General features: G+C 42.9%; 1 protein-coding gene across 4 annotated transcripts in view; it reads left to right on the forward strand.

Moving 5' to 3' along the window:
• Window positions 1-13,362, forward strand: part of NEK11 (NIMA related kinase 11) — a 269,503-nt gene that overhangs the window by 158,475 nt on the left and 97,666 nt on the right. For all 4 annotated transcript variants that reach the window (XM_047875528.1, XM_047875529.1, XM_047875530.1 and 1 more), the window contains one exon: window positions 5,961-6,121. In XM_047875528.1, coding sequence (XP_047731484.1) covers window positions 5,961-6,121 — 161 coding nt within the window. The remainder of the gene's footprint in view (window positions 1-5,960; window positions 6,122-13,362) is intronic.

Here is a 13,362-nt window from a genome sequence, read left to right on the forward strand (position 1 = left end):
CTTATTATAGCTTTTGTTCAATATTTTCTGGCTCAAGATAAAGCCATTGCCCACTTCAGAAAACTAGGAAAGAAAGGAAAAATAAAGAAGGGCATGTCTGGGCAGCTGCCTGCCACGAGATCCCCTCCTCACCCCCAGCTGCCCCACCACAGCTGACATAGAGAACATCCTCTCTTTAGGAGGAGATGCTTTCCCCGAGATGGTAGGAATAATGAGAACCATTTTAAAAATATCTTGTGGAGGGGCGCCTGGGTGGCTCAGTTGGTTGGGCTTCCAACTTCAGCTCAGGTCATGATCTCACGGCTTATGAGTTCAAGCCCCACGTGGGGCTCTGTGCTGACAGCTCAGAGCCTGGAGCTTGCTTCCAATTCTGTGCCTCCCTCTTTCTCTCTACCCGTCTCCCACTCATGCTCTGTCTCTCTCTTCTCAAAAATAAATAAAAACATTGAAAAAAATTGTTTAAAAAAAAAATACCTTGCGGGTATTGTTAACTTCCGAGGAGAAGGGGCAGAAAAGTGGTGAGTGAATCTGTTGGATTTCCCAAGTCACAGGTCACTTGGTCACCAATCAGTTCTGACACTATTGGAGGAAAAAATCTTTATGTCCCCCACTGCCCTTTTCCTGCCCTTCCCCAAAACAAAGATTAGGAAATTCTTTGCATGAAATTTGAAAGTGCTTATCTCTTAGAGGTGTAGGCATTCATTTGTTGGACAGGAAGCTTTGAGTTTGGAGTGTCTGCTTTGTTTTTTTTTTTTTTTTTTTCAACATTTATTTATTTTTGGGACAGAGAGAGACAGAGCATGAACGGGGGAGGGGCAGAGAGAGAGGGAGACACAGAATCGGAAACAGGCTCCAGGCTCCGAGCCATCAGCCCAGAGCCTGATGCGGGGCTCGAACTCCCGGACCGCGAGATCGTGACCTGGCTGAAGTCGGACACTTAACCGACTGCGCCACCCAGGCGCCCCTGGAGTGTCTGCTTTGAAAAGGCAAAAGATTTCTAGATCTGAAGAGAAACCAGAGCATCCTGGAGTGTCTGCTTTGAGCCATGGGTTTGAGAAATCGTGGGGAACAGGACCGTCTTGGCTCCTGCCTCCCAAGAGCTTATCAAATGAGGATATCTGTAGAAGCTATTTTTATTTGAGCAGAAAGTGCCAGTCATTGTGTGAAATTAGCGGTTCTCAAATTTAGGCTTGCATCAGGATCCCCCTGGAGGGCTTATTAAAATGCAGATTGCTGGACACTTCCTTTCTGATTCAGCAAGTCTGGGAAGCCTGAGAATTTGCTTTTCTAGTAATATCCCAGGTGATGTTGTTGCTGCTCTTCTGGGGAACACCGTTTGAGAACCATTGTGCTAAACTCATGACATGCATTTACTCAAGACATACAGATGGTTAGAATCATTCAGTGTGGTGGTAGGTGCACAGGCTGAGATATTCCTTCCACATCACTAAGTTCCTCTAAAGGAAATGAGGCTTTGACTTTAGGCAAAGTTCTTATGTTATTACTTCTTTTAAAAAAATTCTTAAAAAATAAAAAATAAATTCTTTAGTGCATTTTTCTGATCATTTGAGAAGTTTAAAGGGCTGGTACAATAATAGATGAAGTATCAGGGAAATTCTCATTCAACAATTACACCTGTGTGTCACTTTCTCCTTGAAGGTCCTGTAAGGTAGAGCAATGGTTCTCCAAGATGCGGCAGCAGCATCATGTAGACTTCTTGCCACCCCCCCCCCCCCAAACCCCTGCCCAGACCACCAGTTTTTTAATCTGAAACACTGGGCATGGGGCCAGGAATCTGTTTTCACAGGCCTCCACGCAATCCCAGTGCACACTCCAGTTTGAGCACATCTGAGGTTGAGGGTAGTGACAGTTGGGCTGAGTCGGAGGGAGAGCCCTTGGCATTCAATATTCCCAGCTCCTTTGAGACACTTTACCAGGATGACTAAGTGTTTCAGTTTTCCCGTCTCCTAAGTGGAAAGCCTATCCCTTGTCCAACATCTTTCAGAGTGATGGGGGAAGACAATCACACCTTTTATCCATGACGTGGTTTTACTAACGAAGACGAACGCTCCTAGCTAACCATGAAATAGCACCAATTCAGTGGAAAAAAGATAGGATTCAGGTTATTTGTGTTCTGGTCTAGTGTCCACCCTGCATACAGCTCTGTGACTTTCAATTGGTTATTAGCCTGCCTGAGCTTCACTTTCATTATCCAAAAAAATGATAAAAATGTCCTGGTCTAACTTGAATAACTGTTGCAATGATTAAATGGGATAATGGATGTGAATGTGCTTTTGCAAACTGTAAAGTGCTTTAACTTTGGACTGCTCACTCACAGCTTTGTTCTTCTCCATCAGTAAAAATGAGAAGAGTGCCCTACAACTCCACAGAGATCGTGACAGCTAATGGTACAACAATTTGAACTCTTCTAAAGCAAAGCTTGTGTCTTCATTTTTTTGGTCTATAACATATAAGGTTGGAAGATGTAGTCTTCCATATTCTATTATAGTGCTTCTATATAATAATATATGATAGTACTTTTATTTGAATTAGTCACATCCTATAGCAACAGTTTGGACGTTGTGCCCCAGACCAGCATCCCCAGCATCCCCTGGCAACCTGTTCAAAATGCACATTTTCAGGCCTCACCCCAGACCTACTGAATCAGCAAGTGGGTGGGGCCTAGTGATGTGTGTTTTAACAGGCCCTGCAGGTGGTCCTGATATTCACTTAAGTCTTACAGAAAGGGATTTATTAGGGTCTTAATTGAAGGGTCTGGCAAAGAGCCTCCTTTTCATGGAACAGGGTGATTGCTTCTCTTTTTCTCCAGCACGGATCTGTAACAACTGTGCCCAAGTTCAGGCAGCCACAACTGGATTCTTTCATAAACACACTGTCGCTGCCCACCCAGCCTAGTAGAGATCTGGAATGCCGCTCCAGTGCATCTGCTATGAGGCTGACTTCAGGGTGTGAGGAAATTAAAGCTATTTATCACAGACCATTTTCCCTCAATGACAGGAGAAATGAGCCTTAGCCTAACAAGGCTTCAAATTGGGCCTGCATAAGAAAAACACACAGCTTGACAAACACAGTTTGAGCAGACTTACATTTCTTTTGACTTTTCCTTTTGAAAATGATCTCTTTTCTGAGCTGTACCAAGATAGTGGTGCTCATTTAAGAAATACCGGAGATGAATTCATCCCCGTCTGCTTTATGACTTAGGCACAAGTGGCAGGAGGGCACTTTCCTCCTTACCATTTCTTTCCTTCCTCTCCTTCCTGGGAGGGATCCTTGGTAAGAGAGGGAATCTTTCCTCTAAAACCAAGATTCTGTGCACAAGGAGTCATGTTATGGGAGGTGGGGCTCAGTATTTATCAAGAGAACCGTTTGGCTGTGGGATTTGGCCTTTTGCCTTATTACCCATTTGAGTTGGGTACAGTATGGATTTTGAGAAGTGATTCTATTTTGTGTATATATTTGTGATTGTCCAATATTTCTGTTTCTTCCTGGTGTTGTGTATTACAGGCAAAATGTGTACAGAGTTTTATGGTAAATGTTAGTAATGACATTTACTGGGTACATAATGTGCATGGTGCTTTGCATCCATTATACTATTTAATGTTCTCAACAATTCTAAGAGATGGGCATTATCATCTCCATTTTACAGATGAGAAAGCTGAAGGGCAGGAATAGAGCTGGTATAGAGCTGATATTAGAGCCTTGATTTAAATGCAGCTCTTTTTTGATTCCAAAGCCAGCATTCTAAACCAGTGTTTTTCAAATTGTGTGGTGAGAAATCAACAAGTTGCAACTAGCATTTAAAACAGTTTTCTTGAATAGAACGTGAAAGACCAGAATTGTCATATTTAGTAAGGGTAAATCTGGATGCATGAAACTTTCATTTCAACTACAAATATATTTATGTTCATACACAAATATAAGCACATTTCTGGGTACTGGGAAACAATGTAAATGATATTATTATTGTGTCACAGTCAAATTTGAAAGCAAATATTCTGGCCTAACATGGAGGAGATGAGGAATAGAGGGAAAGAAAGAGGAAAAATAGGAATAAATAAATGAACGAATAACTGTCAAAGAGACAGAGAGCCTCTGGGGGGAGAGGGAGAGGAAATAGGAGGAGGTGGGAAGAAGAAGACAGAGTGGACAAGTCTGTGAAAGAGATGCAGAGATGGAGGGAGAAGTGGAGGGGGAGGAACAGAGGTGGGAAGTCGTGTGGTCCTGTCCACCATTCCATTCAGTGAGAAATGCCCCTACTTGAGGACAAAACTAGAGACTTGAATTATCTACTTGGGAGCTATTAGTTTTCATATACTTATCTTGTTCATATATTTCATATATGCTTCATCTACTCCTCAAGCCATTCTGAGTGTGAGTTGAGTCAAGATTTTTATAAAACATGGCTCCCATATACAAATAATCTATTTCATTTGCTGCTCAACAGAAAACCAGTGATCTAAAGGGAAAACAGGCTGTGTTGGAGTTACCAGAAGTATGGGAGCCCCAGTGTGCCCCTTCCTAAGGAATTGGCAAAGATAGTTTTTTAATATATGTAATTTTTGTATTTTGAGTTAATTTTGAGGTCATGGCACTGGCCTCTTGTGTTTTATGGGAAACCATAGTTAGCGAAGATTTTAAAGTACCCCACTGTCAGACTATCAGGGAACTCTACCTCTACTAAGTATCCTACTTCCAGAGGGTTCTGGAATCACTTAATGAAAAGTCCATTTTTACAGATGTGGAAATTGAGTGAACATTTTATAAAGCTTCCCTGTATACAGTGGTTTCATAAGAATCATATTACTGAATCTTCCCAGCTACCCTGCCAGGTTACCCTTATGCCAGTTTTACTGGAGAAATTGGAGCTCAATAAGTTCAAATACCTTGTCTAGGTTCTCCTGTAAGAGGCAGTAGAGCCGGATTCCAACCTGATTCTCTGATGCCAAATTCCATATTCCCCCCCCGCCAAGAAACACAGAGTAGCAACAGTGGGTTGAAAAACAGTGCTGTTTGTTATGATTTAGAAGAATTTATTTAGAAGAATTATTTTGTTTATAAATCAGACAATGGTGCAGAGCCTAAAATGCCCATGGTTTTAATATGGTGGGGTGTCACTCTGTAATTTGCTCCTTTCCCCGAGCACATTTCCCTATTTCTAGGCCATCATTACTAAATTGGAGTTGATATCACTATGTTTTTTTGTGATCCAGTATTGGCCTCTCTTGGTTGAAAACCATTATAAACACCGATTATATTTTTAGTTAGTAATAACATTTCATCATGTAACTTAGGTAGTCACTTCTTGGCATCAACTTAAGTGAGTGATCCTTCCTTTTTAAAAACAATAAATGCCACATATAGATGTAAGTTAAGCAGGGTCCCAGAGTGAACGCCATTTCAAAAGCCTTCATAGCCTATTAAAAAAGAACCGTAATGTTTTCCCCAGCTTGCCAAAATGCCATTCCTGTATATCCTATGCATCTTACCTGGTCTCACCACTTATTCTTTAAAAAAGAAATTCCCAGGAAGAGTGCTGTCATAGTTCTACTCCAGCTGCCTCTGCAGAAGTTTTGTGTGGGTGTGTAAGAGAGCCCTGCAGGCAAGGCATCTCATCCTGCTTCTGCTCCTACATCCCCTCCTTTGTAATAAAGATTTATGCCTTCAAGAGATCATTTCTTCTTGTTTCATGGCTTTATTCTTCCACCTTCAAAATATGGTTGCTGGTAGAGTCATTCCTCCTTTCCTTTACGGGTTTAATTTTGCTGAGTATTTATTACATTCAACCAGATACTTTCAGGAAGCTAAGATTCAGCTCTACCCTCCTGAGAGCTTTATCAGCACAAACATAATATACATCTCTGGGAAAATATAGGAGATCCTAGATTTGTTACAATTTTAATGACTGGTAGGACTTGATTGCTGTTTATTCTTTATTTCAGACATCCCAGAAGACCCTCTTGTGGCTGAAGAATATTATGCTGATGCATTTGATTCCTGTTCTGAAGAAAGTGAGGAGGAGGAAGAAGAAATAGTGTTCTCAGGACCGGAGGGAGAGGTTAAGGATGAAGGACCCCAGCCTGCTTACAGAACAATCCAACAGGTATATGCTGCTCCCCAGTGTTTATAGTGGAACTGTCCGAGGTACCGATCAGGCTGTGACTTCCCAGAGGGTCCAGGAAGTCTTAGAACCTGAAGTGGGAGATGGGGACTGGGATTTGTTACAAAGGTGCCATGTGATGGGTCTTTATTTCCAAGGTTCAGGGGAAGGCAGGGCCCCATGGAATTCTTAGAATCTGCTGTGGACCATGTTGATTAGGGAAGGGCTAGAGTACCCAGTACTTAAGCAGGTGGGAAGATGATATGTACTACACTGAGGAGCACCCTATATACAGCTGTTGAATAAAGAATGCAAGTGTCTCTTTAGCAGAGAGAAGGGGATTTTTTTAAATATACTCTTCTGGGGGCAACTTTTCTTTGGCTTAGGTCATGATCTCACAGCTCATGGGTTCAAGCCTCACATTGGGCTCTGTGCTGACAGGTCTGAGCCTGGAGCCTGCTTTGGATTCTGTGTCTCCCTCTCTCTGTCCTTCCCTTGCTCAGGCTCTTTCTCTCCCTCTCTCCCAAAAATAAATGAACATTAAAAAAATAAGTATATATATATATATTTATGTATATATAAATTTATACACACACACACACACACACACACACACACACACACACACATGCATACTTTTCTGCCTGGTTATAAGATTTTTGAGTCATGTCCTAGCACACAAATTAGTTCTGGAGTTGAGGCCCAGAGATCCTTGGCTCAGGGGATGATCTTTCTGGCCACTCCCAGCCTTTGTGGGCCCATCCTTACATAAAGTGCTGGAGTCTCTCAGTGTTCACAGATCTCCTTAATGGGCAAGACTAAGCCTATTGCATCATAGGCTAAGAAACATCCCTGGCATGTGATTTCTCTGTTGGGTGTCTACAAGAGAGTGAAAAGCAAGAAGTATGTGACGAGAAAACGGATTACTTTGGGCAACTTATGCTCATATACTTTATTTTCTTCTTAGGCCATAACATGTTAACCTTTCCAGTCCTAAGCTTTCTTAAGGTACAAAAGGTTTTTAATAACTGGGAACCATTAAGCTACTGAAATAGAAGTCAATCAGGGAGTACATGTGTCAATGGAAACTTAAGTCAGCAAGATTAATTGAAGTTTGTATATAATCTGTTCAACACTTTTTAATGAAGACTAAGCAATCCATCATAATATTCAATAAATAAGACCAACAAGAAATGATTTATGTATTAAAAAAAAAAGGGAGCACCTGTGTGGTTCAGTCAGTTAAGTCCGACTCTGGCTCAGGTCAGTTAAGTCTGACTTTGGTGGGTTCAAGCCCCGCATCAGTCTCTGTGCTGATAGCTCAGAGCCTGGAGCCCGATTCAGATTCTGTCTTTCTCTCTCTCTGCCCCTCCCCCACTCACATTCTGTCTCTGTCTCTCTCTCTAAAATAAATAAACATTAAAAAAGAAAAGAAAAGAAAAGGAGAGAGAGGCACGGAGAAGGGAACCAGAAGGGTGTGGATCTGAGGTTAAGAAGAGAAAGGGATGAGAGAAAGAGAAGGAGAAAGAGAAAGTATGAGCAAGAGAAATTAAGAACAAATACATGAAAAGACAAGCAAATGAATGTTGAGAAAAATATAGTCAAGGCAGACAGTGATTCAGCATGTCAAAATAAAAATTACTCTCCTTATACTATTTCCCCATTTCCAATGGACTCTGGTGACCAAGTAGCACCTAAGACCACAAAATGAAAATTCAATTTCCATGTTCTTCTGTGCCACTGTCCTAAGCAACTGAGGCAAACATATTTTTTTAAGTTTTATTTATGTAAGTAATATCTGCACCTGACATGGGGCTCGAACTGATGACCCTGAGATCAAGAGCTGCATACTCTTCCTACGGAGCCAGCCAGGTGCCCTGAGAGACAAATGTTACAATATTATAGAACCATAATTCTGTGCCTATGGTTGCAAAACACATCCATTTTTGCCCAGAGCATTGAGTGGCAAAATTTTAGCTACTAGTATTATTACTTTAAAATGCTTTTTTAATAGTATAAAACTGATTCAGAAGATCACATGAATAAAATGCACAGCAAACACCACCCAGGTCAGGAAATAGAACTTTAGTAGCCACTCTAGAAGTCCCATCTTTGGCATAATTGTGGGAACACAGGGTTGGAAATCAAAGTGCCTGTAGATGAGACTAGCCTTTGTTAACCTACAGGTTGCGTGACCTTGTGCAAACAAAATTTCACCGTGCCTCAGTTTTCTAATCTGTAAGGTGGGAGAGAGAGACGAATGGTTCCTACCGCATAGAGTAGTTTGGGAGTTAAATGAAGCAATCGATATAGATTACTTAAAATAGTGTCTATATTGAAGTAATAATGAAGTAATTAATAATGAGATATTAGCTATTATTATGATGAAGTTACCCAGCCATCTTGTGTTTTTTTAATGATATTTCCAAAACTGTTTAATGTTAGAGTGAGATTTTACAACTGTAATATTAAAAAAAAAATCCCTTCTTTTTATTTCTTAAAGCTAATGATAAATATAGGCCAGCAGTTTTGCTCTCTGGGCTGCACATCTGTCACATGTGATATGATAGTTGAAATTCTCTCCACACGGTGAAGCATTAGAAAAAGCAGAATGATCTTCTTGGAATGATACCACAGGGGTAGAGAAACAGATACAGGCTAAGCTTTGTGAATTGATTTTAAATCTATAAGGACAAGATGCTGAGGCCTCTCACATATATGTTGGTATTTTGTCTCACAAAACCCTGTCAGGTAGTTATTCTTATTTCTGCTTTCCAGATGAGGAAACCGAGTCTCCAAGAGAAGCAACTTGCCCATGGCCACACAGCTAGGGAAGGCTCAGAACCAGGCACAGGCCCAAGTCTGTCATGTCCTCAAGCCAGTATTTTTTTCTGGTACAAAAGGTGTATCAACCTAGAATTAGAGATAGGTAACTACAATCCCTTTTGTTTTGCCTAGTAGTTTGAAATAATTTCCCCCTCCTGAAAGGTGGTGAGTGTAGGGTTGTGATGGCTGTCTCCTCTGCCCTTTCTAGGTTATTTTATTAGCAACACACAAATTATAGTTACAGAAGTCCATGCCGAAACCCATGGCTACCGTTGGCTGTGTAGACTGGGTGAAACCTGCAGGCCTCGCTGGGATTTTCCTCTTCTGCCCTCTCCCCGGTCTCACCCTTGACTCAAGTGTGTCCAGGGTCTGCCTAGGTGATTATTGTGCCCAAGGCTTTTATGTGACTAATCAGATCAAAGTTGATTTTCCTTCCTTCAGAGGCAGCAAAAGCCTCACAGTTTGTGTTTGATGGAAGAAGTGCTTTCAAAAAGAAAGATAGGCATGGGCTTCATTGGGATTGATTGCTGAGTCCCTTGCGCCACCCATGACAATCTTTTTAAGCAGCAGCATCTCCAAAGCAGTTTTTTTTTTTTTCTGAAATTTATTGACAAATTGGTTTCCATACAACACCCAGTGCTCATCCCAAAAGGTGCCCTCCTCAATACCCATCACCCACCCTCTCCTCCCTCCCACCCCCCATCAACCCTCAGTTTGTTCTCAGTTTTTAACAGTCTCTTATGCTTTGGCTCTCTCCCATTCTAACCTCTTTTTTTTTTTTTTCCTTCCCCTCCCCCATGGGTTCCTGTTAAGTTTCTCAGGATCCACATAAGAGTGAAACCATATGGTATCTGTCTTTCTCTGTATGGCTTATTTCACTTAGCATCACACTCTCCAGTTCCATCCACGTTGCTACAAAAGGCCATATTTCATTTTTTCTCATTGCCACGTAGTATTCCATTGTGTATATAAACCACAATTTCTTTATCCATTCATCAGTTGATGGATATTTAGGCTCTTTCCATAATTTGGCTATTGTTGAGAGTGCTGCTATGAACATTGGGGTACAAGTGCCCCTATGCATCAGTACGCCTGTATCCCTTGGATAAATTCCTAGCAGTGCTATTGCTGGGTCATAGGGTAGGTCTATTTTTAATTTTCTGACGAACCTCCACACTGCTTTCCAGAGCGGCTGCACCAATTTGCATTCCCACCAACAGTGCAAGAGGGTTCCCGTTTCTCCACATCCTCTCCAGCATCTATAGTCTCCTGATTTGTTCATTTTGGCCACTCTGACAAAGCAGTTTTATTAAGCACCTAATTGCTGTTGATCGTCAGTTGCTTCTCTGCTGCTTTCAGCAGAACATCAACAGCACCTTTATCACAAACCATTATCATGCCATTGATAGCTGCTCTGTGAAGTCTGTGGTCGCTGAATCAGAACCAGCCTCATAGGTCTCAGGAGAACGGAGTTTATAGCTGTCATCATCACAGGGTTTTCAACAGTATTTGTGGAACCTGTCACTGAAAAGGGTTTTGCTCTAATGGACATGCTTTAGGGCTGCAGATTGATGGGTGTGTTCAGAGACCTTATGTGTTTCCCTTGCTGCCTTGACCATCATTTCCCTCGGTAAGACTAATCAATGTCCCCTGTGTACCAGGAATCCACATGCTAGGTAGACCATAATGACTTCACACAGAACTCCCCTGGGAAAGGCTCTGTTGTTTAATGAAGGTAGCTTTCATCAATACTTGTTTTAAGAAGGCTCTTAGGACCACAGTGTTTGTTCTTGCCAAGACGAAGGGCTGTGGAGGCCCATTTTTCCAGCTAATTCTGTAGCTTTCACCAAATCCTCTAGCGGTTTTGAAATTCTCTCCACACAGTGAAGCATTAGAAAGAGCAGAATGTTCTTCTTGGAATAGTGCCACAGGGGCAGAGAAATGGATACAGGCTAGGCAAGGCCTAAGAGTCTACTGAGGACTCTTGGATCAGGTCATCATGAGAATATGTGCCTCTACAAGTGTCTTCTGTTAGTGAAGTTATTAGTTTTATCAAATCCAATTGGTATTATAACACTAACACCTAACATCTCTAGAACCTTTATTCTATGCCCTGTACGTTATACGTTGTGTCAGGTCAGGTCCTCTGGGAAGTGGATGACAAGACAGAATTGGGGAGAGCCTCAAACCACAATGCTGGTCTGCATCTTTGAGGGTAAGGATGGAAGGGAAAGAAGGACTAGATGGCATTGTCAGCGTGCAGGGCAATTGATAGGAGAGCCCCAGAGCAGAGACTGCCCTGCCCATCAGAGGAAACCAAACCGGGCAGGAATGGCCTGCCTCTGGTATCCCCAAGCTCGAACGGGCTGGGAGCTGCCGAGCAAGAGTGGATCCTGAGGGGCAGTGGCCGGGGGTGGTCAGCTGACTCCACAGCTTCACTGTCAGCAGGCTGGCTCTTGAAGAGAAATGGAAATGCTGCCCCCATCCCACCCCCCACTGTCACAGCCACTTCTCGCAAAGGCCCTCTGATGCATGTGTTGTAGTGCAACTACATCAAACTGGCTGGAATTCAAGAAAAGGTGAAAGTGAGAAGGTGAGGGTGAGGAAACAGGGAGGGTGAGAGAAAGGAAGAGAGTGTGCATTAGTGATTTCAGGCAGTTCTGCCTGACATTTGAACCAAAAAGTGGGTGTCCCCGATGGAGAAAGAGAGCTGAGAGCTATAAATCCACTCTCCCACTGCCTCTCAGGGCCCGTGTGTATCAGATGGAAAACATCTTGGTGCTTTGAATTATTGTCCTAGACTCACAGTATTTAAAACTACTGTTCTTCATAATCTGCAGTTCCTAAGTGCAGCTCAACTATTCCATTTGGTGCTCTAAAAGAAACAGCACATTTTGTCAGTAATTCATTACCATATTAAGCACTGACTTTAAAACTCATGTTCCCTGAGGGGCGTCTGGGTGGCTCGGTCAGTTAAGCGTCTGACTTCAGCTCAGGCCATGATCTCACTCCTTGTGAATTCGAGCTCCGCATCGGGCTCTGTGCTAACAGCCCAGAGCCTGGACCCTCCTTCAGATCCTGTGTCTCCCTCTCTCTCTCCCCTAACCCCACTCATGGTCTTTCTCTGTCTCAAAAGTAAACATTAAAAAAATTTAAACAAACAAAAAACTCATGTCCCTTGAAAGATGAGACTGCTGTGAGATCCTCACTCTGCACAAGGGGAAACTGAGGCGTAGCGAAGCGAAGTAACTTCTCCAAGGCCACACAGTTAGCAAGAGAGCTGCCCAGGCTGACACATTGTTAAGCCACTCCCTCATACAGTTTTCTCCTGGCACAACAATTTAGTTATAGCAATATAATCCCTCTTCCGTGATGATTGAATGAACATCATCATGGAGGCGAGGGAATAGCTGAGGGGCCACTGCATATCTGACCTGTTTTACCAAACAGAATTACTGAGCTGTGCACAAAGGAAAATTGATACTGATTCTAAGAAAAGTGTTGAATTGTGAAAATTGAAACCAAAAAGGAGCCTGCCTCCCAAATCTGTTGTGGGATACAGATCTCTCTCCTCCTCCTATCTTCTTGTTTGTTTGTTTTAATAGAAGATGCCAGAGCTCTTGAGTCCAGACTGTAGGGCTGATTTCACTGCTGTTTTGCATGCCTTGATTAATTTACCTTCATGGGTGGGAGGAAACAGTTTTGGTCTTGAATTGACCTTAGATGGCATCAGTTCTAAGAAACAGCTAGCCCCACTATTTAGTCATCTCTCCATCAGCATCCTCCTGGCCCATGTCCCAGGCTATAAAGCAGCCACCCTTGCTGAGGTGTTAGTGGACTTTGATGGGACAGTTTCCACCCCTGCCCCTATTCCAGCTCTCATTTCCATCATAGCTGCTGTCCCTCCCCTCTCTACCATTTCTTGTCCAGGATAAAGCATAGTTCATTGCTGGTCAGACAAGGACCAACAACACCTTGCTCTGGGACATAGCTTTGCAGAAGGCCTTCAGTCCCTAACCTTTTACATTAGATCCACTGTCGTGTTGAGGATCACACCTACACTTTTTGCCCCAATCCCAAAGAATGGAGGAAGAAGAAGGAAGGCGATAGGGTGGATAAAGACAAAGCCACACTGAGCAGGAGTGTAATGAGTCTGTGCACTCCTTTCAGCATCGGTGGTGGGAGCCCCCGCTAGCCTCCACCACCTCCTTGTTGGCGGCTGAGCAGAGGTCCACAGCAGCTGGGAGAGCAAGGGGACAGTAGTAACCCACACCGTGCTCTGCCGTGCTGCTCCTGGAGCTGGGGGTGAGTGTGGTGGAGTGGTGTAATCTGGGTTTTACAGAGCTGGTAAGCCTACTCGGAATGGCACCTTTGGGGCTTTCCTCTCCAGCAAACCCCCACCCACTGTGCCAACACCA

This window comes from Prionailurus viverrinus, chromosome C2, assembly GCF_022837055.1.
Source record: "Prionailurus viverrinus isolate Anna chromosome C2, UM_Priviv_1.0, whole genome shotgun sequence".
Lineage (NCBI taxonomy): Eukaryota > Metazoa > Chordata > Mammalia > Carnivora > Felidae > Prionailurus > Prionailurus viverrinus.